General features: G+C 45.8%; 1 protein-coding gene across 1 annotated transcript; it reads left to right on the top strand.

Moving 5' to 3' along the window:
• Positions 1–666: 666 nt before the first annotated feature.
• MARCHF3 (membrane associated ring-CH-type finger 3) lies at positions 667–24,341 on the top strand. Its single transcript, XM_085213595.1, has 4 exons — positions 667–1,357; positions 2,353–2,560; positions 17,228–17,437; positions 23,899–24,341. Exons 1-4 carry the CDS (start codon positions 1,179–1,181, stop codon positions 24,055–24,057), a joined length of 756 nt encoding a protein of 251 aa, XP_085069721.1. The 5' UTR covers positions 667–1,178; the 3' UTR covers positions 24,058–24,341.
• Positions 24,342–24,829: the final 488 nt, after the last annotated feature.

A 24,829-nucleotide genomic window follows, 5' to 3' on the forward strand; every position in this document is an offset into this window, starting at 1 on the left:
CATTCACTGTAAGCTGGCTCATCAGCCTGCAGCCTTCCCTCTAGGTTGTACACAGTCTGAAAATACCAACAGGAATCCCATGCAATGTGCACGTTGACGGATGCTTTCCTATTTTAGATGCCTTTCTAAGAACCCAAGTCCCCATGGGAAAAGTTCATCCTGCGAGTTGCATCTAGCGTCCCTGCCACATCCTCGCGCATCACAGACTTCCCGTCATAGCCTCCCGTTCAGGAGGCTACAGGGAGCGGTGCCATTTGCCCACATTACAGGATTTCTCTTAAAGGAAACACCTTCGTTTAAAGAGTGAACGAGCTTTTAGTCTTTGAAGGTGTTGCTTCCCACTGCGGTGCGGTGCAAATAGGAGCGGTGCCTGAGTCTGAACGTTTTCCTGGAGGACCAGAGGCAGCACAGACAGGAACGTGCCCAGTTGCAGCGTGACTGTCACAGCGGTAATCCACGGCAGTCTGGCTCAGTGGCACGCGTCCCGAAGCCGTGCTCGGAGCCTACCCCCCACGCAGGCAGTCAGTACACCCACACGTGCAAGCACGCAGCCTCCTCGCTGTACACCTGCGAGCAGCGACACACGAAGGCACCGAGAGTTTCACTTCCCAACCTCTGTGCTGACCGAACAGTCATCACTTGCTTCCCAGCTGCCACCCGGACATCGCATAAAATACACTCTAAGCGATAGGGAAAGGAGCAGAGAGGAGAAGGACCGAGGCAGGCCGTGATTTCCACCGCACCGCGTGGCAAGGATCACTCCCGCACGCTGTTTCGGCGGCTCCGCGTGACAGCGCCGGTTGCGGGCAGTGGTGCCTCGCTCCGGGCGGCCAGGCGGGGTCCTGGCGGGGTTGGGCGGCCGCTTCGCCTCTTCGCACAGCTTCCCCTCCTCGCACGGCTCCCCGCGCGCGGCCGGGACAGCCTCCAGGTGCAGGGCACGCACGGCAAGGGTTGTGCGCTCCTTGCAGCGCTCGTGTGGGGAGAAGAGGGAGAAGGGCTCAGCCCTCTGAGCACAAAGGTAAAGGCAAAGCCGAGATCACGCTCACTGCCGGCTGCGGTTCGGCGGAGCCGGGGGTCGGCGCGGCGGGGAGCGGCGGGCGGAGACGTGGTGTGACCGCCGCCCCCCGCTCCCTCCGCAGATGTGCGCCCGGCGCGGCGGCCGCCCTCCGCTATGACGAATGGCCGCGGCAGCCCGCCGCCCGCCGCCCCACCGCTCCCCGCCGCGCCGCGCCGTTAAGAGCCCGCCCCGCGGCGGCCCGGCTGGCCCGGGCAGTGGGCGGCCGCGGTATGTCATGCAGGTGGCAGCCAGGGACGGGCAGCTGCTCTCCTCCGTGGTGCGGACCCTCGCCACGCAGAGGTAGGAAACGCGGGGAGCGAGCGGCGGGGTGCGGGCGGGAAGCGGGATCACGGCTGCGCGGCGCGGAGCTGGAAAGATGCGTCGGACGGGGGTTGACCTGGGCTTCGGCGGGACGCGACCCTTCGTCTTGCCGCTGTGGGGTTGCTCACTGCTGTCGCGTGAGTGGCCCGGAGGCCCGAAAGGGCTGTTCCCCCTTTATTTGCAATAACTTTTTCAAACCCGGTGGCTCTGCACGTCCCCGTGGGAAGCGGGCGGGCGCAGAGCTGCGCGCTCCGCCCCGCTTCGCTGCACCCCGCTGTCCTCTTCGCCCCGCTGCCGCGAGGAGCCCCGCCAGCAGCTGCGGTGGAGCGAGCCCGAGCGTGGGGAAGCCGCTGTGCCCCCTGAAGAGAGACTCTTCCGTAATAAAGTTGGTTAAGTTCGGAGTCTCCAGGCTTTCTCTGGAAGGAGGAGCGCCCTCTGCACATAGAGTCATAGAATCACAGAATGGCTTTAGCTGAAAGAGACCCTTAAGCCCATCCAATCGGCAGGGCTGCCACCCACGAGACGAGGCTGTCCAGGATCCCATTCAGCTTGGCCCTGAATGCTTCCAGGGATAGGGCACCCACAGCTTCTCTAGGATGCTGAGAGAGAATGCTGGAGAATTGGCCATGGGAGGAAAGTGCTGGACACGGCATTCCCTTCCCAGGCTGCTCTTATCTACTCTTGGGCAGCAGGTGGGGGATTGTCCCGAGGAACGGTGAGTGACAGTGCCCTCACAGCAGACGAAGCTGTTCCCTCATTACCCTCTCACCTGCCAGTGCTGTATGTTTGTCTTCTCCCCTTTTTAACACCCACAGAACAGACACTGTAAGTAAGCATATGCACATGCCTGTGGCTGTAGCCTGGCAGCCTGCTGCACCGACCACAGAGCAAAGCATGCACCCTGCGTTGTGAATTGGTGGTGTCCCCGGCGGCAGGGCTGTGTGCTGACCAGCAGTGTGTCTCTTCTCCCACAGCAGTCCCTTCAGTGACCGCCCGATGTGCAGGATCTGCCACGAAGGCAGCAGTCAGGAAGACCTGCTTTCTCCTTGCGAGTGTATGGGGACGCTGGGGACCATCCACCGCAGCTGCCTGGAGCACTGGCTGTCCTCGTCCAACACTAACTTCTGCGAGCTCTGCCACTTCAGGTTTGCAGTGGAGCGCAAACCCAGGCCGCTGGTAGAGGTCAGTATGAGGGTCACATCCTCCTGAGCTCAGCCCTAATGAGCACATCGTGTCTGCTTTATGTGGGCATCACAGAGATGCTCTGCTGAAGCAAGAGCAAGCTGGAAGCCTGAGCTCTGCAGGGTGAGGGCAGGAGCTGAAGGAAAGGGCAGGAGCAACAGAGCCTGACCGATAGTTTTGCTTTGCTATAAACATAAGTGAAGGTTTGGGGAGCAGTGTGTGAGGAGTGCATAGTACAGCAGCCAGGGTGGTGATGGTGAGAGGTGTGTCATAAATATGTGGTAGTTTCTACTAGTTATATTCAGAATATTTAATGTGTCAAGAACTATTTTTTCCTTGCTTCTGAGAAAGACAATACAAATCAAGGAGCCTAGGAACCTGGCTTCTGTATTGAGCTCACAAGAAGTAATTGTTTTTGTGCAGTGTCTGTCATTTTCAGCCATTCTGGAATGACCTTTTGGCCTCCTCTTGTCTGGGTACCAGACCAGACCGCGAATTGGTAATTGTTCTTCCCTTATCAATTAAAGTCAGTTTCGGTGAACAATAGATGTTTTAATGAAGCTTGCCAGATTCAGGAAAAGAGGGGAAAAAAAGCCCAAGACATTATCTCTACCATGTTATGTCTTTCTTCTTTCTCTGTTTTCTTTTGGAGGAAAAAGAAATATGATTTACACTGAAATTAAAAGTGAATTACAAATAATAACTATTTTCAGAAATGATGTGAAGTATCTGACCATAGCGATGGTGACACAAGTACTTGCATGCTAAAGTTTGTGCTGAGGGCAAAGTTCTTGCTTACCTTATTACCACAAACTATAGCAGAATAGGTAGTAGTTACGCTGTTGAAAATGAGGGAGAGGATGTTCTGTTTTGCCCTTTTTCACAAGTAGAAAGACACGGGACAACACTGACAGGTGGGATTTGGGTCAGAGCATGGGCAGTGAGCAGTTCTCATTGGAGACCACCAAAGCTGCTCCAGGTTGGGTGAAGTGAGGTGTTCACACTTATGTCTAAATCTGAGATCTTTGTTATTCCTTAGGATCCACAAAAACAGAGATGTGGGAGCTCTTCTTTCAGCCAGATGCCCTGAGCTAGGCTTTAACTCTTTTTGCTTCCTTGTTGGTGTGGTTTTGGTGCAAGGATGTTGCCATCCTGAACTGTTCTTCTAAAAAGAAAGATGAGCAGTCCTGAGAGGGTGCTAAGCAGATTGATTTTAGAGTCTGTCTTCATCAAGCTGTTCCCTTACAGTGGCTGCTCCTGAGCCTTCCTTTGTACAAATAGAGCATAACTTATCTCAGAGAAGCAAAGAAGCAAGCCTCTTTGTGCTAAAAATCAATTGTATTATTATGATATATGATATGATATATATCATACATAAAGTAACAACTTAAAAGCTGCCATTTTTTCCTCAACTGGGTAGAAGTGGGAAGTAGGTGCAGGGACATTTCTGAAATACGGCACACGTTGCTCACTGAAGTTTTTTTCTTTACTACCCAATCTTTTCTTGATTCTCAGCCACCACATCTACCCCACAGTATTTTAATGCAGTTATTGGCAGCTGCAGAAAGGCTTGTAATAAAGCAGCAACTAATTCTCTTACATTCCTTTGCAGTCTTATAGAAGGAGTGTGTTCTGATTTAGAAGAGAATCAAACTTATTCTTTCAAAGCTGAGAGCATCAAAGACAAAAAGTGACTGAGATGGGCTGTTTGCAAGAAGACAAACCTAAGCAGGAAGATGTCAGCCAGACTTCTTGATTTCTATTACTGTGATTTAAGTTTGCACTCAAAGTTTGCATTAATCTATTTCACACAGTGCTTTGTATTTTCCAAACCTCCCCAGGCAAATAATTACAGCCAATCTGAAAAGTTCCCAACATTTAGTTGCACACTGCAGCTAAACCAGGTTCAGATTTCCAGATCCTCTCACTACCTATGCCCTTCAGCACCATCTTATCTGCCTCCCTGCGTTATCTAAAGTAACAGGGCATGGAGAGATGATTATCAGATGGATCAGGGCAAACTTTCACAAAAACCTGCTCTAAATCTTGGACTAATGGCAAGGCAGAGTGACCACCTGCTCTTCTAATTCTATTATGTGTGGATAAGAGCTGTGTGTGTATGTTTGGATGATGGGATGACAAATAAGGCAAGTATCACAAGTATCATCAACTCTCCAAGCTGTTTCTCACTCATGAAGTGCTGGCAAAGCTGACAGTGTGAGGCACAACCAGAGTCAAAGTTCTCTTCATTTAGTAGAATAATTAGTTCTCCAAAGGTTCCTTGGAACTAGATAATGAAAGTGGTAAATGGTCCTCTTAGTGGAGATGAATGATGAGTTTATGGGATGTCAGGAGGGACTGATGTACTCATAAGATCATTTATAGAGTGTAGCCAAGGCAAGCATATCCAGTAATTCCTCATCAGGTCCTGTCTCATGCAGAGACTATATCCCATTCATTGGTCAGTAACAACCAGGATGAAAATGCTTGAAGCAATCAATCATCATATTAATCTTTTCTCTTAGAGATTTTTCTTAAGGGAAAAAAAAAAAAAAAAAAAAAAAAGGAGTTGCTTCTGCCTATTGAAAGAAATATCATTCACTTTCTTAAAAGGGACAAAAAAAGAAAAAAATTCCCCTGACTAGCTTGATTGCTGCTTCTAATGGGGCATAGCCATAAGTGTGTGAAGAAGATCTGAAGATCTCAAAGGAAACAAATTGACTTACTTACTTCCTCTACCCAGAAATGTCATACCCAACAACCTTTCATGTTGTTAGCACCCAGGAGATGCTGCATCAGTAGTGGGCTTGAAATGAAGTGAGCAGAAAGTGGCATGGCTGCCTGTTCAGCTGTCTTCCTTCCTCCCCTGTGCAGTTATTATGGAAGCAGCAGAACATTTCATGCTGCACTTAGTTATTTGGTCAGAGCAGTTTAGTGGACCCATTCAGTTTCTCCCTCGACCATGGTGTCAGTTTGTCATTAGTATATTATTAAATGAGAGCAACTACTCCATGAAAATTTATTGTGAGTTGGCTTTTTGCCTTCTTTTTAGCAATTGCTTACGTTCATGCTAAGGATGTGTGCCCATGCCCTTGAATAGGAGACCTTTAGCTCAGATTAAGGGAATGTCTCTACAGCTGTGTCCTACCTCCTGCACTAATTTGCACAGGATGCAAAAATGCAGGAATCTCACCTTTGCTTTCTCCTCCCGGCTTACATTATGAGCAGCAGCATTCTTTTTTTCTGGATTTTTTGTTGTAAGTTATGGCAAAAGAAATTTGATTTTGACCTTTGTTTCATCTTTCATTTGTTGTATCTTTTCTCCATCCTAAGTTTCTATCTGGTCTACTGAGTTCCAAGGTATGTATTTCTCATAGGAGACTTTCCTTTAGCTGTTATGCACTGCAGGCTTCTGTTTGGTTGAGATACACTTCTCTGTGAATGTACAATATGCTGAAGTAGAGTCAGGAAAGTCAATCCTCCCAGCATTGTGTTTGTGAAGTTTTGGACATTCTTGATGTACATTATCTTAGCCCAGATTCTTTTCCTTAGAAGAATTGTGTTTCTTAACTATGTGATTGGGACAATATGTATTCAGTCTTCAAGGAGTGCGAGTTGCTCTCCACCTTTTCTACCTCCAGGCATCATGCCATGGTTCTGGATGGTAACTATGAAGGCTGTGGTCCTGTGTTTTTCTCTGATGCTGGGACATACAGAGTAATGCAGGAGGAAAACAAGTTTGATGTTGGTTTTGATACCTGTTTACCACACTCTCATTTTTGCCTTTTGCACTGGAAGAAGTGCTCAGTGTGTTGTTCTTCACCAAGTAAAAGAAGTACGCACTGGGGGTGTGCAAGCATTTCATCTCCACGGGTATTTATCAAAGCTTGTTCGGCAGAAAGCATTGCTCTTCTTTACATTCTTCTTTGTCTCCATACCTTTGGTCTCCTTTGTGTCAGAAGTGCTGCCCTGTGTGATTTTACAGTCACTGTTGAGAACCGCTTGCTGCTAGGCACTTCACAGGGTCAGTTGTACAAGTGGTTAGAGTGCAGCAGATGTAGAGTGATAGGGGTTGACAGCTAACCAGGAGCTGTCGCGCTCCCTTCACATGTCCCTGCTTCTGCAGGGATTTTGGCTCAGTGGATGGGCTGATGCTTCTCTGCCTTGGACTTTCATTTCACAGCTACTCATGAACTTGTTCACAGCAGCTGCACTGGAGATAGCTTGGTATGTAGTTACAATAAAGTAAGAGTTGGAATGTGATAGAAAAAGTGCTTTTACAGTACATTTGGACATAGAGGTATGATGCATGGCATGTGCCTAAGGGTGCCTCATCTCAAAGGGAAAAAAAAGCTGCTGTGTTTGTCCCCTATTGCCAGAGGGAGCCTTGTCACAACTAACCCAGAACCTCTAGGCTGAAGCAGCAGAAACTCTAATTGGTGGAGAAAAGGTGAGTCTGATAGTGGGGTTGGTACAGGTAGACCTGACATTGCTTGTGACAGACAAAAACAAATATCATGGAATCAAACTGCAAGTGAGTTTTTTGGATCTTTCACGTTTAAGTAGGATTCTTCTTTCACTAAAGCCAGTTTATGGTTCTTGTGACCTGGAAGTGTGTGACAATAGTCACATGGATGTTTTTGCTGTGTTTAAGCACAAAGGTTTGATAAACTTTATGTGAGTATTAGGTATCATCTTCGCTTTGATTTCTACATTGCAACTGTATTGCTTCCCATGACCTTCCTCCAGAAATATATCCAAAACATGGCACTACAATGTACTGAAGACCAACAAAATGTTAGAAAACAACCAGATGCACCATCAGTGTGGCATAAGAACTTCTAAGACAAGCTAGTATTGCTTATAAGTTATTTACATGTTTTAAACCAATCAGGATTTGGTATCTATTGGTTCATTCTTTCTTCTTCTTCTTATTTTTGCAAGCAAACAAGCAAACAAAAAGCAATTCATTAACAACATAAAACCCATAAGTAAAACAGCATGACTAGGAGAAAGAATAAAATCAGAATAAACATTGCAATATTGAGTAGAAATTAACTACAGTTTTTCACCCATCTATTTCTGTCTCTAGAGGTCATACTAGAAAAGAAAGAGAGGAAGAGTTAAGTAAAGCATGCATTCTGATTTAAAACTTCCAGGATCTTTGCACTGAAACATGAGTTTATTTTTTGTGTAAGGCTTTGAATCATACTTTTTTTATCTGTTGTATTTCTTTTTTCTTTACTTTTCTTCTGCTCAGTGAAACAAATCATTAGCAATTGATTTGTTGCATGCTGTTGATAGAGGAATTGCTCTCCAAATCAGAAGTAAAATGGTGACTTGGTGTAGTCACCACTAGGAGTTGGGCTCAATGATCCTTATGGTCTCTTCCAGACAGGATATTCTATGATTCTATGAAATCTTCTATAAATCTCGGAGCACAGAGGAGCCCCAGCTTTCGGTGCAGCATGGTTGTACAAAACAGGTTGAGCTCTTTTGCCTGCTTCTGCGGGGAATAGGGGGTGCACTTGGAATTGCTGTAGCATGCTTTAAAAATGGGAACAGAGTACTGATGAAGCACCGGCAACAGGGAAAGTGCCCATGATCTACTAATATAAATAGTTGGAAAAAGAGCAAGCAAATTACAGCCTTAAACAAATGAGTAAAGGGACAGCACTTTGGAGAAGAGAGCGCTTGAAGATCTCAAGGCTGTCACAGGGGCCTCTCTATCAGACTGGCTTACATACATAGATATATGTCCTGCCTCCCTTATTGACCCTAAAAATACCAAATAGGAAGGGCAAAGTGGGGGAGATGCTTTTGTTTCTACTTGTTCTCAGCTGCTTAAATGCACCCTTAAGGTCTAAGACACGTGGGCAGAATTTGAAGCAGCTGTGCAATCTTCTGGTAGAAGTGTGTTTGAGTTAAAGCATTGCAAAAAGAAATAGCAATTAACCTTGTGAAACATAGAGTTTTGAAAACATGACCTGTTCAAGACTGCCTTCCGGCCCTTAGAATGCCCTACTGTATTCATTTCTAGTGGGAGAGTCCAGAGATCAAAACAAACTGCTCATAGTCCTGTAAAATAAACAAAGTAGTTAGTGTTCTTTGCAGAAAAGCTTTGCAGTGGTTCTTGACTCTCTGAAGAAAAGGAGGCTTAGGGGAGACCATGCTGTTCTTTGCAACTCCCTGAAAGGAGGTTGTGGCAAGGTTGGAGTCAGCCTTTTCTTCCAAGTAACAGTGATAGGATGAGAAGGAATGGCCTTAAGTTACACCAGAGGAGGTTCAGGTTGGATGTTAGGAAAAAATTCTACTCAGAGTGGTGATGCACTGGCACAGGCTTCTCAGGGAAGTGGTGCTCACCATCACTGGAGGTGTTAAAAAACCGTGTGGATGTGGCACTGAGGGATAGTGGGCATGGTGGGATGGGTTGGTGGTTGGATTTGAACTTGTTAGAGGTTTTTTCCAACATTAATAATTCTGTAATACAGTTCTGGGCCACCAGGTCATCATCTCTCTCCTGCAGGCAGCGTTTCCTACCTGCAGGTAGCAAATGCTGCCTGCAGGAGCCAGTCAAAGGCTGCTGCTTCTACTGAGAAAATAGCTAAGATGGAAAGTTTCAATGTACTGACTTCTGGGAGGGCTATCAAACTTTTATTGACTGGATCGTGGTATTTGCAGTGTGCTACAGTATGTGTTGCAAATAGTGAATCTGCTTCACTTTGGATTAAGATCTAAAACCATAATTTTTGTTGATTGATTTTCTTGATTGCTTTTGTTTTTTTGCCTAATTGGGAGGACATTCACACAAAAATGGAATGGTGGCTTTACAAACACACAGATAAAATGAAATACTGCTCCTCTCCAGTATCACAGAATCTTTTTTCTTGACACATCTTGGAATCTTTTACTTGTTAGAAGTATCATGTGAAATATAAGTGAATTAGAAGTCGGTAATAGGAAAACTGAACAGCAGTAATGTTACAAGATTCAATATTGTTTAATTGGACCTCCAAGAAACGTCATTGATTTTGTGAGCTTAGCATGCCCTGTTGTTTGTTTTTGCTATCACAAAATTACTAAGCCTGTTTTTAGATATTAATGTTGTATAATCCAGAAAATGAACACCACATCTGCCAGCCACTTGTATTATCACAGCTTGGTGAAGCACTATGTATCACACTCCTGCTTTCCAGCTGTCAGGTTGAAAGGTCCAAGTGGCAGAATCTGCTATGGTGTGATAGCTACAGCCTGCAGTACTCTGCTTCATGCTTGCTTCTAGCCCAGGGTTGGTTTCTGTCTGCACTGTTGCTTATGTTTAGGTTTGTTTTTTCAAAACACAATAATTTAAATTGTATCCTATACCACCCTTATAATAAACCTCTTATTCTCTTCGTGTATGAAAACGTGCAAATGAGATTGTTATGTTATTTCAGAAAAGTATCTTTGGCTTGTTCATATATCAGCAATGAATATATTCCCTAAAACTTTAGTTAAAAGGAGAGTTAAGTGCTGACACAGGTATAAACAGGCCATAATGTTGGCATAGCAAACTACAGAGCTCAAATCTTTAGTTTTCAGCTGTCACATAGCTGGAAACTGTCTCTAGGATTGAAGGAGCATTTACACTGGCTATCACCATGGCTCCTCCAAGAGCAGCCCACTGAAGACAGCAGCGTTGCACCAGTAATTGGTAGTTGACCTAAGAAGGAAAAATACCTGAAATAGAAATTCTTTTTTTTCAGTTGAGAAATGTTTGTTTTCCTTGCTAAAACATTTACCTAAAAAGTTTTGAGCGAACCAATAATTCCAAAAAAATCCAAATGGAAACAAATGCAGGTACCAATCTGGGAGACATTTTAAGTTACAGACTGGTAAGCTCTGCTTCAAAACATCCTGTAGAAAAAAAAGCTTAAAACAAAAATTTTTGAATTAAAAAGTATTTGAACAGAACTACCTACCTATTTAAATTAAATTACTGTATATTTCTTGTACATAACTGGTCATCTTGGTATTTAGAAATATCATAGAATCATTAAGGTTGGAAGAGATCTCCAAGATCTTCAAATCCAACCATCATTCCAGCTCCACCGTGCCCACTGACCACGTCCCTCAGTGCAACATCCATACTGTTCTTGGACACCTCCAGGGATGGTGATTGCACCACTTCCCTGGGCAGCCTGTGCTACTGCAGCTCCGCTCTTTCAGAGAATAATTTTTCCTAATATCCAGTCTGAATATCCTTCATCCAAGAGAAGTGCTCTTGGAAAACCAGGCAGTATTGGCCATTCTTGACTTAAAGCTCAAGAGAAAACCCTCCCATTGGGCACCGCCAGAGTGACACTAGAGATGACAATAATTGCTCTTAGTTCTGCTTGCATGTAGGCTGCTTTCACTGAGATTCACTGTAAAGCCATCAGCATGAAAAGAATGGAATGAACTAGCATGTTTGATCTGTAAGAAGCTATTTTTTGGCTCAAAGGGAAACAATTCCTTCCTGTCTTCTCCCCCAGCCTCAGATATGATAACACTATAAATATCTTTAACTAAAAGGCAGGGTGGAGGATTTTCATCATATTCTGCAGAATCTCCCTTGCTGCTGATATAACTCAAGCAGTATTTATGTAAAATCAATTTTCCAAGCAGAATATATTGAACAAAAAAAGGGCCTGCCAATAGAAACTGTGAGTGGCCTTAGAATCTGACACAGAAAACACTAAAGCAAATACTTTAGTTTTTGTGTGTCATTCAATTGGAGTCAGACAGATGAAGTGAGTTCTCCTAGAACCGGGACCTTGGTAAAATACCTCTGACTCCTGGAGGTGCTTTGAGAAAATTTGCTGATTCAGCTCATTGTAGTTGGGTCAATAAGAGCCTCTCAAATGTGCCCTCAGTTTCTTCTTGTTAATTCCTTCTTCAGATGGAAAGCTTCTGCCACATCTTAGTACATGTGTATTAAAAGTGTTTTGGGGTAGATCTGGCTTTGTGCGCAGTTTTAAGCCTAAGTGAAGTTTGGGAAGCCAGTAATTGGCTTACAGGCCAAAAGCCTTCCAGGGATTGCTGCAAATCCACATCAAGTTCTGAAGAGCTGGAGTTGGCATTTAGCTGAAAGAAGCAAGGAGATGCTCTGATGAGGGTCAGGAGCTATGTTTTGTCTTTCTGGGATGAGCAGTCATTCAAATTCACATTGCCTGGTCATGTAACTGCAGCACATCCTGTGTGTGCACAGTGTGTGTGAGATGAAGGTACTTTGAATGTGCTAGCAGTGTTTCCTTCTGACAAATGCAGTATCTCTGATATTCTTTTCAAAAGATAAACAGTTTCCTTCATGATCTGCAGATTCCTAGGAGGCTGTTCCAGAGCTAGAACATCTGAAAGCTGGGAAGTTTTTTCAGTTTCTTAGCCTAGATGTATTTATGACCAATTATTAGCCATTTGTTCTTATGCCAACATTGTCCATTAGCTTAAGTAGCCCTTCTCTTTTGCTGACATCCCCCATCAGTTCTCCTGTTTTTCTGGCCACCCCTGAGATGCACCTATAGACATGATTTTGCTGGGGTAATTGAGAGAACCTCTGAAGTCTGCTCTTATGACAAAGACTCTCAGTCCCCTCTGTGCTCCTTCTCTGTTCCAGCCAAAGCAGAATCCTTCCTCGACTGCAGGAAACCAGATCAGGAAGTTCTCCCAGTCCTGCAGTCTTCAGCATGTTTCTTAGCAAGAGGCGTCTGCCCAGGGATGTTGCCATGCACCATTGCTGCCACCGCTGCGCCTTCTTGCTCTGGCTCTCTGCCTGCATATCTGGAACAGTAGTGGATGTTCACTTCAAGATGGCACTTGGTGATGGCACTGATTGCCAGCTGGGCCAGTGTTTAGCTTCAGTTGTGACCATTTTTTTCAAAAATTGAAATTATTGTTAGAAGTCTTAATTTATGGCGGATGTAATCGAGTGCATTGACACATTTTAAGAGGAAGGGTTTCAGAGTGCCATAGTGCAGGTCTGACAGTTGCATCTGGCCTTGCACCTTGTTCTTTGCCAGCATGGCAGCCCCAACTCTGCTGCCAGAGCCGTTAATCAGCTCAGCACTTTGCTGGAGCTATTGCGTGGGTTTCACTTTCACCGAAGGATTTGCTGACTTGGCTTTTTAGCTATAAAGTAACTTGACAGTGCACATTTTCAAAACAAAAAACTGAAATCTAGAATCTAAACAGGAGCATATTTGAAAATTCGTGTGCGCTACTTCAGATTAAAATGCATGCTGTGACTGGAATCTGTGCAGCTATTGAAATTACTGTTCACGGAATCACTAACCACAGGGATGGGAAATGACCTCTGGAGATCACCTGGTCCAGCTCCCTGCAGAAGCAGGTTCCCCTGAGAACTTTGGACTTCCATTTTAGAAATAGTGAAATTACTTCAGCTTTTAAAAATGGACTATAAGAATTTGAGCTTTTAATTTATTACCTAATGACTTTAAATAACTGTTATTTACTCATCTGTCCTGGCCTCTTCTTGTATCTCAGTTACTTAGTTTTCGTTCTTTGTTCACATGGGTCAGACAGACAGAAATGGTGCTGGGAGCCATTGGATATGAAGCATGCTCAACCTTTCAATCAAGTTAATCTGCAGATCACCAAATGCTGTCTCTATTCAGGTGCACTGTATTGTACATTGTGAAAGTCACAATGGGATGGAGGAAACAGCATCTGCCCTAATGTGTGTGAATCATATAATCATAGAATCATTAAGGTTGGAATAGACTCTAAGATCTTGTTTGTATTCCTATTTCCAAAACTATGAGAAAGATGTGTGCTTTGGAAAAATTATAGAATGATAGAATCATTAAGGCTGGAAAGACCACAATGATCACGAAGTCCAACCAGCAGCCCATCTATCCCCAAAGTGCCCACTAAACACATCCCTCAGTGCCACACCTTGAACACCTCCAGGGCCAGTGACTCCACCACCTCCCTGGGCAGCCTGTGCCACTGCCTCACCGCTCTTTCTGAGTTCAATTTTTTCCTAATATCCAACCTGAATTTCCCCTGGTGCAACATGAGGACATCACTTTTTGTCCTATTGCTGCTACCTGGATGAAGAGGCCACTCATCCCTAATGTGCCTTAACATGTCTTCTAAGAGGATCTGTTCCATGATCTTTCCAGACAAAGAGGTGAGGCTCACTGGTCTGTAATTCCACAGGTCCTCCTTCTTCCACTTCTTGTAAATGGGAGTGACATTTTTCCGGTCCCCAGAGACCTCACCTGACAGCCACAACTTTTCACATATGATGGAGAGCGGCTCAGCAACCATATCAGCCAGCTCACTTAGGACCCTGGGGTGCATGTCATCTGGCCTCATAGGCTTGTATACGTTCACTCTTATGAGGCAGTCTCAGACTTGCTCTGCCATTACAGCAGGAGAGGGATTTAACCCTCCAGTTCCCCCTAGAAGCTCAGGGATGAGAGCTTCAGGGATATGAGAAATATGAGAATCCTGTCTGCCAGTGAAGACTGAGGCAAAAAACTCATTTCATACCTCAGCCTTCTCCGTATCTGTTGTGGCCGGTTCTCTTTTCTCATTTACCAAAGGCGGTACACTCTCTGTGTGCCTCTTCTGACCATTTTACCTATAGAATCCCTTCTTGTTGCTCTTAACATCCCTCTCCAAGTTCAGTTCCATCTGCACCTTGGTTTTCCTAATCCACTCTCTGCAAGTCTGGACACCATCCCTGTATTCTACACAGGTGACATGCCTGATGCCATTGGCCTTCTTGGCCATCTGAGCATTCTGCTGGCCCATGTTCTGCTGGCTGTAGTGTTGCATGAGTTTGTTGTGACTGAAGTGCAGGACACTTGGTCTTGTTAAAGCTCATAGATTCATGCAGTTGGCCTCAACCTATTGATCCAGCCTTTCCAGATTCCTCTGTGGGCCCTTTCTATCCTCATGCAGATTGACAGTTCTTCCCAACTTGTTGTCATCCACAAACATACTGAGGGTGCATTGCACACTTGCCACATGGACACATTCCTGCCTTTCTCCTTTCCATAGATGCATGGCGTTTCTCACTCAGCTATACCGCCTGGGTTCTACTGGCTGTATGTAACCATGCTGAGCATGCTTGGGGAGCAGCCATGCCTCTGTCCTCTGTGGCACTGGGGTATGCAGATGCTGGAAAACTTGTGCGCAGCTGCTGCCTGTGGAGACTGAGATGCAGAGCAGAGATGCAGAGCAGGTGCTAAGCATTTTTCTGCCATGTTACCTCTTAAACAAATGCATGTCACAAACCCTTCTGACAGCTGCTTGTAAAAGCAGAATCCCTGCTGGCAGGCGTGTTGAGTTCCTTTCATTTTCCTGTCAGTTTCTCATTACAGGGATTCGTGGAAATTGAACAAGGAGAAGTTGAAGTTGCAATCAGTCATGTCTAGAATGTCTAGAATATACCCTGAGATTGTTATGCATGCATCCTTTAACACACGGAACAAGACTCCAAGGAAAGTGTTTGCAAGTTTTTCACACATGGCTTTATGGTGTTCAAACTCCATAAACTGCTCATAAGTGGACCTAACCCTTCTCCCTACACACACCGTGGGGGTGAGCTGGGTGTGTTGCTCCTGCCCTCTGCCTGCCCTGCTGCAGTTGTGGGGTGCATTCATTAATGTCAAATCTCTGTCACTGCTTGGAAAGGAAGGAACGCTACTGCACAGTCCTCTTGGAAGAGTGCCTTGCCTTGCATCTGAAGTTGCTAGTGGATATACGGAGTAGTTATGAAGCTCTTCATACTTAAGATTTTGTGCTCTTCAACGTTTTTATCAACAACCGAGATAGTGGGATCAAGTGTCCCCTCAGCAAGTTTGCTGAAGGTGGAGTTGACACAATAGCAGGAAGGGTAAACATACAAAGGGACATGACAGGCTCAAAAAATGGGCTCACAGGAACCCAGTGAAGTTCAACAAGGCCTAGAGCAAAGTGCTGCACCTGAATCAGGGCAATCTTAGATATGTGTACAGACTGGGAGAACTATTTGAGAGTAGCCTCGTGGAGAAGTATCTGAGGTTTCTGGTAGACGAAAAACTGGACATGAGCCAGCAGTGTCTGCTTGTAGTCCAGAAGGCCAACAGTATTCTGGGCTGCACAGAAGAGGGGTAGCAGCAGGGAGAGGGAGGGGATTGTCCCCATCTATTCTGCCCTTGTGAGGCTCCATCTGCAGTACTGCATCCAGGCCTTGGGCCCCCATAACAAAAAACTGTGGAGCTGCTGGAGTGTGTCCAGAGGAGGGCCATGAAGAATACCAGAGGGGTAGAGCACCAATCCTTTGAAAAAAGGCTGCAGGAGCTGAGCTTGTTCTGCCTGGAGAAAACTCCAGGGAGATCTCATTACAACCTTCCAGTACTTGAAAGATGTTTACAAGCAGGACAGGAAACAATTTTTATATGGTCTGATAGAGATAGGATGAGGTGGAATGGTTTTAAACTAAAAGAGGGGAACTTCAGATGAGATGTTAGGAGTAAATCCTTTTCTCAGAGGGCAGTGAGGCCCTGACACAGCTGCCTAGAGAAGCTATGGTGCCCCATCCCTAGAGGTGCTCAAGGCCAGGTTGGATGGGACCCTGGGCAGCATCAGCTGGTGGGGGGCAGCCCTGCCAAGGGCATGGGGTTGGGGCTGTGTAGTCTTTAAGGGCCCTTCCAACCCAAGCCATTCTGTGATTCTTTGATCCTGTTATTTTAAAGTAAGTGACTTGAAAGCCTGCCACAAATTTGTTTAAAAGTATATTTTTATGTTCCTCTGAATTCCTGAGTTATGCTGAAAAAAATGAGTCTGGTGTGCAGCCACCTGCTCCTGAACGCACTCACTTCTGTGCTGCTGTTTTACTCCATATTCAGCTGAAGAGATACATGCTGCATTTATTTTCCTGTAGTGGGCAAAGTGGGAAAAGGTGAAGTTGAAAACAGCAGGTTGGGATACCTGGGTGAGCATGATTGCTACAGTGGCCATGGTTCCTGCTGCACTGAGAGCAAAGGATGAGAGCACTGCCAACCAGAGTGCAGTGCAAGGCCGAGGACTGGTGTATAGCCCTTTGCTGGCTGGGGCTTTTGGGTGGCACCACAGCAGAAATGTTTCCTATCTTTGGTAGTACTGTGCATATCTGAAAAAAAAAAAAGAAAGGAAAAGGAAAACAAGGATGCTGCAGCAGTCACAGAGAGCGACCTGCATCTTACAGTGGCAGAGGCTGCATAGCTCAGTAGTCATCCTGTTTGAATACTGACTTGAATTATGAGGTTTTTAAATTAGAAGGCCTCAGTGCTCTGTTCCAGGCTAAACTTCCTTAACCTCTGCTATCTGAAATCCTGTTTAAAGCAACAGGGGCATGCAGGACTGATAGCTGTTCAATCAGCCTTCACTTCAGGCATTGACTTTCAGGCACTCTGTTTTGCAAGATTAATATCCTCTTAATAAAAGTAACCTTGTGTGCATTCACCTCTGCTTGCATGCAGATATCTGAAGGCAAGTTAAAAGTGGCTTTGCTAGTGTTAGTGGCAGCTTTACACACATACACACATACACACACCTTAAAATAGGACAGAAAGCAGTAACAAGAGTTACTGCTCTGGAGTTGCAGAAGACGTGCTCTGCTGGCTGACACTTGCTTTGTCTGTGCTTTGCCTGCAGTGGCTGAGGAACCCAGGTCCCCAGCATGAGAAGCGGACTCTCTTCGGGGACATGGTGTGTTTCCTGTTCATCACTCCACTGGCAACTGTCTCTGGCTGGCTGTGCCTGCGGGGAGCTGTGAACCACCTGCACTTCAGCAGTAGGCTGGAAGCTGTTGGCCTCATTGCACTCACTGTTGTACTCTTCACCATTTACCTCTTTTGGACCTTAGTGAGTATGGGCATGGGGGAAAGAGTAGAGCAAGAAATTAATTACACCTCTACCACTCTAGAGTGCTGTAGAGTGGGTGAAGCATGGCATAAAACATCGTTTACATTCAGAGATCTCTTCATTCCATGTCTATTAAGTTCTTTGGAAATTCAGAAAGATGCAGACGGTCTGTACTTCTCAAATCCCAAACTCTGGGCAGGATAGTGAAGGGAGAGAGGAAGCAGTGAGGAGGAATTCAAAGCAGGTGCTGCAGCATGGTGATACCATCACAGAAAGCTACCAGATTGGTTGAGCCACAATTTTCCCTTGGTGAATCCAGGCTGACTATTCCTCATGACCTTTTTCGCTTCCAATTGCTTGAGATTGCATCCAGAACAAGCTGTCCCATCACCTTTCCAGGGACAGAGGTGAGGCTGAATGGCCTGCAGTTTCCCTAGATCCTCTTTCTTGCCCTTTTTGAAGACCAGAGTGACACTGGCTATCCTCCAGTCTTCAGGCACCTCTCCTGCTCTCCAAGACCTGCCAAAGATGATAGCAGTTCAGCAGTCACTTCTGCCAGCTCCTTCAGCACAAGTGGATACATCTCATCAGGGCCCATGGATTTGTGCACACTGATCCCACCTAGATGCTCTTGGGCCATCTCCTCCTCAACCAGAGGGAAGCTCTCAATTTTCCAGACTCTCTCTTCCCTCCAAAGTCCAGGAGTCCTGAGGGGGAGTCTTTGAAGTGAAGACAGCATTCAGCATTTCCACCTTCTCAGCATCTCCCATTAACAGGACACCTCCCTCAGTCAGCAGGGGATCAACATTATCCCTAGTCTTCCTTTTACTGTTGACATACTTTAAAAAAAACGCTTATTATCCTTGGTCTCGTTTGCCAGCTTCAGCTCCAGGTGAGCTTTAGCTTTCCATGTTACTTCCCTACAGGCTCTGACAACACTCCTATACTCTTCCCAAGAGGACAGGCCCTTTCTCCACATTCCATTAACGTTCTTCTACCCTTTGATCTTATCCATGAGCTCATTGCTCATCCACACAGGTCTCCTGATTTCCTACTCTTAGGATTGCACCAATCTTGAGCTTGGAAGAAATGCTGTTTAAATGTTGCCCAGCTCTCACAGGCCCCTTTACCTTCAAGAGACGAGATGCCCATGAGATACCTCCAAGTAGGTCCAGAAGAAGGTCAAAGTTGGCTCTCTGAGTAGTCCAGAGTAGCAATCCTACTTTTTGCCTTACTTCTTCCACACAAGATCTTGAACTCCACCATCTCATGATTGCTACATCCCATGCTGCCCTTAACCTTCACATCCTTAACAAGCCCATCCCTGTTGAAAAGAACAAAATCCAGAAGAACCCCCTGCCTCATTGGCTCCTCCACCACATGTGTCAGAAAATTATCTTCAACGCATTGCAGGAACCATCTGGACTGCACGTGCCTGGCCATGTTGCTTACCTAACAAATATCTAGATGATTAAATTCCCCCATGAGAACCAGGACATCGGATTGTAAGGCTACTTCCAGCTACAACGTAGAAGGCCTCATGGACTTCATCTTTCTGATCTGGTGACCTGTAGTACACCCCCACAATGATGTCAGCCATCCCAGCCCACCCATTAATTCTCACCCACAAGGTCTCCACACGTTCTTCTGCCCTCCCAGATGGAGCTCATTACATTCTAGTTGGTCTCTCACATAAAGGGCAACTTCTCTACCTTCACTTCTCAATCCTGTCTTTCCAAAAAAGGTTGTAGCCCTCCATGACAGCATTCCAGTCATGTGAGCTGTCCCACCACAGTCCTGTGACTGCAGTGAGATCACAGCTCTGCAACTGCACACAGATCTCCAGCTCATCCTGTTTACTTCCCACACTGCATGCATTGGTATACAGGCAGTTAAGGTAAGCAGCAGGTGCGGTTTTACCCATGGAGGGACACAAGAAGATTTTGGATGTAGTATTGGCAACATGACCTTCTCTGAGGAGTCCTCGCACGATCCAATGGACAGCTTGGAGGTTTTTCCTGGCAATCTCCAACAGTGACAACATCCCTCAGCTCCAATCTGTCTCCCTCAGAGATTCCTGGGAGCCTCTCAGGCTGCTGATTTCTTGCGGCAGCCCAGCTATCTGCTCAAGCATCTCCTTGAACAGGGCACAGCTGCAGCCATGACAGCCCTCTCCTCCCTCAGGACCCATCAGACCTCCAGATTATGGAGCTCTCCACAGTCATTATTTTGGGTGGTCCACCTGGGTGCACCCATGAACCCAGAGAGGCTGCGTCCCCTCAGTCTGTGTTGCTGCCTCAGCCCGGCTGTGCGACGAGTCCCCACCACGATAATGAAAGAGGCGGTAACACCGTAGAGTTCCTAAAGGAGGAGTGGAGAAAGAAGAAACGAGGCTCCTGCCGTCCCTCCCGCCCTGCCCCGTGCGAGCTGTCCGGGCTAACTGACGAGCATGCCCCGTTCGCACGTCCCGTTCGCGGCCCTCCAGGGTCGCGGCGCTCCCTGAGGGCAGTTTTTATACAGGCGGGGGGTTGGCTGCCCTCACTCCCGGCTCCGCCCACACAGCGCCGGCGCCCGCGGCGGCACAAGCGCGGCTCCTGCCCGCTCGGGGCCGCGGAACTGCCGCGCTGACCTGAGGGCTCTGCGTGGCTGCTCAAGCCGCGGTTTTGGAGATTGGTTATGATTTACCTCTCTGCCAGGATATCTCGTTGCAGTCATTACACGCAAAGACTTCTCCAGAATGGATTTTAAATTTCCCCTTGTCCTGTCACCACAGACTCTGCTACAGTATCTGTCCCCTTCTTTCTTTTAGCCTCCTTTTAGATACTGAAAGGCCATCGCGTCTCCTTGCAGCCTTTTCTTCTCCAGGCTGAACAGCCTCAGCTCTCTTCTCATAGGAGAAGTGTTCCATCCCTTGGATCATTTTTGTGGCCCTCCTCTGGGTGTGCTCCAACAGGTCCATGCCTCTCCTGTACTGAGGACTCCACATCTGGATGCAGTACCCCAGGTGAAGCCTCACCAGCACAAAGCAGAGAAGCAGGATCTCCTCCCTTGCCTTGTTGGCCATGCTGCTTTGGATGCAGCCCAGGATAAGGTTGGCTTTCTGGGCTGTGAGGGCACATTGCTGGCTCAAATTCAGTTGCTATCTACCAAGTCTTTTTGGCAGGGCTGTGCTCAATCCTTTCATCTCCCAGCTTCTACTGGTAGTGGGGATTGCCATGACCCAGGTGCAGACTGTACACTTGGCTTTGTTGAATTTCATGAGGTTCTCCTGGGCCCACTGCTCAAGCCCATCTGAGTCTCTGGATTGCATCCCTCAAGCATATAATTTCATTTAATTGCTTGTGACGTGGACACATCTGACCTTGCTCATTAAGATTTCAGATGTAAGCTAGCAACATCTACTGCTACTGTTTTGACAGGGATGAAAACTTCTAATTCACTTTATAATGTTTCTCCTTTCAGAATCCTACAGAGAAATGTATGCACCCTTTAAAAGTTACTTAGCGCTTGGAGAGTATGCTAAGAGTGATCTTGATATAAAGGCATGCTCCAGCTGGTTTAACCGAGGCACATCTTTAATGCCCACTGAGCTGTGCAAGATATAGTTGAATCAGAGCCATCGCACAGCCCAGCAGGAAGTGGATGGGCAGTGAAGCACTGCATCCATCGGGCGGGCGCGGGGCTTCCTGCCTTTGTGGGGTGCATGGACCTCCTTGCTCAGCACCGAGTTAGCTGAGTGGTGGAGCGGTGGAGCGGGACGCGGTGGGGAAGATGCTCAGGCGCTGTCCGCAGTACTGAAGGTGCCCTCATTTCCCTCTCAGCATTAGCGCTGGAAGAGTTCTGAGATTTATGTGTGTCTGTAAATTAACTCATCAAGCTCAAGTGGTGGTGTATTCATGCACCTCGGCAGAAGGCAGATTTATGAAAGCAAGGTAGAGATTTACAGCAACTACCTTACAACTGGCAGAGGGCACACTCCACCTGTGTGCTCAGCAGCCTGAGGTGCAGTGCAGGAAAGTCCCAGCCCGTGTTTGCCTAGGTACGTGCCAGATGTGCAGATTTCCCTTCAGTTCTTAGTGCTGAGGAGATGGGAGAATCCTGTTCTGCTTGCTTAGTTATGGCTAGAAACATGTTGAGAGCTATTGGGTAAATTACACATGACCTGTGATATAATGCTTCTCTAGGTCCTGAGAAAATTAAGAAAACTAATGTTTAATTTTACTTCCCATAAATCAGCTTATTCTCTTGTAGGCAAAAGCTGGCACTTAGGTAATTTAAGCACCACAGTATCCCAATAAACAGAAAATGGGAGAGGTTATTTTTAGCACCCAAGCAGCTGTCTGATCCCTTCCACTGAAAGGGAGATCCTCCCTAAAAGTCCTCCATAAAATGCTTTTACCTTTCCTCAGTTAATCACTGCAACTGATCTATGCCCCCCAACACACACCCCAAAGAAAGAAAAGTCCTGGTCTGCCCAAGATGAAATCTTCAGGAAAAAAACTGATTTCTGTTTAAGGATTCAGGGCCACGTTCTGCCTCTCCATGCACCTGGCTGACCTTTCTGTGAGACCAAGTTGAGGACTGGGAGCAAGAGGATCGGCCATGTATCTTCCAGTGTAATGTAACTGCTGGTTAAACACCAAGGGTAGCCAAAATGAACCCAAATTAGAAAGACAAATGCTTCCCCTCCCTATAGTATTGAGGAGGTGGACAAAGAACCTCTGTGTTGCAGTGCCCAGTGTGGGAACAGGCATTATTGGTGCAGTGTCTGAGTAGCAGCAAGGCAAGGAGCACTGGTCTAGATGCTCTCAGTGAAACTGAGCAGCTGACATCCCTGGGAAACTACTTCAAGGCAAGAGCCCACTGAACTAGGATATTCTGTGAAATGCTGTAAGCAGACAAGCAATTAAAGCCAGGAGTAACAATCTTCCTCTTTCTTGAAGAATCACATATCATGCAACAGGAGAGCGCAGACTGAACTCCTACTCACTTATCTGGGGCGGTCACAGCACTTTGCATAGCATTCATCTTTGCAGAGTTTTTTTATTTTGTTGTTGTTGTTTTTGTTTTTTTTAAATTGTTTCCTCTCTCTCTCTACCACATTATTTCTGCTGATACAACAGTGACTACAGTGCCTTTTTAAAAGAGATTTCTCATATTCTTACATATGGGCTGTTCCTATATGAGGTGCGGACAGACTGCTGTACTTTCAGGGGGAGCAGAGGAGATGTAAAAGTGGGGAATTAATTCATCAGAGGAAAGAGGTGTCCTTGGGCAACTGCTCAGCAAGCAACGATCTGTTGGTTTCTCTTGAGATAAGAACCTAATAAAAAATAGACTTTTTTTTTCTTTTTTTTTTTTTTGGTCCCTGTATGATTTTACAGAATAGAAAATCATTTATTTAGCTAAAAGCACTCTTTTGCAACTAAAAGGGTTTTGCAGGATATATTCATAGGCATGTAGATGATTAGTGCAGAAGCACTGTGCTCTGTAGCCATCCACACCACCAGCACTACATGTCAGGGAACAGATGCAGCACCTGTGTAGCACCCTCTGCCCTCTGAATGGCAGTGACCAACTGAAGTGGCACAGGTGCATAAAAATCAATGACAAATGATAAGCTGTGTGTGAAAATTGCATAGCACCTCTGTGCTTGCTGCTTGGGTCCCTTCCTGCCTGCAGCTCGGGAACGTCATCCTTGTTATTTGGCACATCTCACCCAACAAGCCCCAAGCCAACTAACAGGTGTTTGACATAGCTGTGTAAGTACAGCATTGCACATAGACCTAACCTGTGCACTTGGCTGCCACTAGAGTAATCAGTAGACTACTTTAAGCCATCTAGTATATAGTCACAGCAGTCATTTCCCTTCCACTATTAGCGGGCCACACTTAGTTTGAAATTGGTTACCTGAGAGCAGTAAAAAAAAAAAAAAAAAAAAAAATCAAAAGACAACCCCGGCCGAGACACCAATTCTGAGAGACAGTGCATGCTGGAAGTCAGTCACACTCATCTCGTGGTACCGATGCAATCCTGAATTCAATACATTTAGCAACAAAGCATTACAAGGTGGAACATATGGCCCTGTTAGTGTCTGCATGCAAGCCTTCTCCATCCAGCCAGCTACAGAAATCATCAGATTAACAACCTCAAATGCAAATTCATCTAGTTATAAATGGCTACTAGCTCTTGGGATAGACTGGCAGGATGTCTGGTTTTTCATTTCAATGGAAGGGAATGAGAACTGCATAGCAGCTGAACGTAGGGCACAAGCTGCTCTTCTCTGCTGTGAAAGCTTGGGGAACAAGCCCTCTACCCATTTGGTTTCATCTTTGCCAATTTTACCCTACCTAGTGAGGCTGCTTGTAGGCTTTCTGTCCCACTCGAATGTGTTCCCCAACCCCTCACGTTGCTTAGAGGAATGAAGTGATTCTGAATGCACCTGTCTCCTTTCTTGGCAGGTATCATTTAGGTATCACTGTAGGTTATACAACGAATGGCGTCAGACCAACCAGCAGGTGATACTCCTCATCCCCAAGTCTGCCAACATTCCCTCCAACCAGCAGTCCCTGCTGGGCCTGGCATCAGTCAAAAGGAACTCAAAGGAGACAATCGTTTGATTTGGGCCATTCTGCTCTGTGGCTGTGCACTAAAGACATTTGCCTCAAACTCACTGTGCTCAAACACCATGCAGAACCCAGCAGCATGCTATCCTGATGCACAAACTCTTCATGAAGAAGGAAACTGCTATCTTAATTCAAATGGTGGACGCTGCAGTCATATGATATTTGCTAAGCTGCCAAATGTGTTTTGTGGAAGCTCATGTTAATACTTGGATCATCAAGTGATGCAAACTTTTCTATTTTTGTTTAAAATAAACTGAAAATTAACAATGCAAAACAGATGTAGAGTGCTTTGTTTTTATTGTTCAGTAGTATATATATTTTGTCCCAATTAATTTTATTTAACGGATGTTATTCCAGCATTTTGGATTATTAAAATACTTTTGTGTAATGAATTCTACTTAACTTAAACATGATGGTACTTAAACATGATGTAGTGAGTGGAAGACTTATCCATTTCTTATTTTATAGGGAAGTTCCCTGTAAGAAAATTCTTCAGGAATATATTTAGAATACATGGAAGAACAAAGTGACACAACTTGCAATAATCTTCCTATTTTGAAGTACTCAAATGTTACATTAAGTAACACAACAAAACTCAGGGAACAAAAATTTTACTTTTTCCCCTCAGAAGCATCAAATGAGGCATTGCATTCTGTACTACAGTTGTGCCAGTGAGTATTGTAGTTAGCCAACCTGCTGTTTACATCAAGGTGAATTTAACTCTAATTGTATAAATTAATTTTGCAAGGCAAACTCCACATACATA

The sequence above is a fragment of the Meleagris gallopavo genome, chromosome Z (genome assembly GCF_905368555.1).
Source record: "Meleagris gallopavo chromosome Z, MGAL_WU_HG_1.1, whole genome shotgun sequence".
In the NCBI taxonomy this organism is placed as follows: domain Eukaryota; kingdom Metazoa; phylum Chordata; class Aves; order Galliformes; family Phasianidae; genus Meleagris; species Meleagris gallopavo.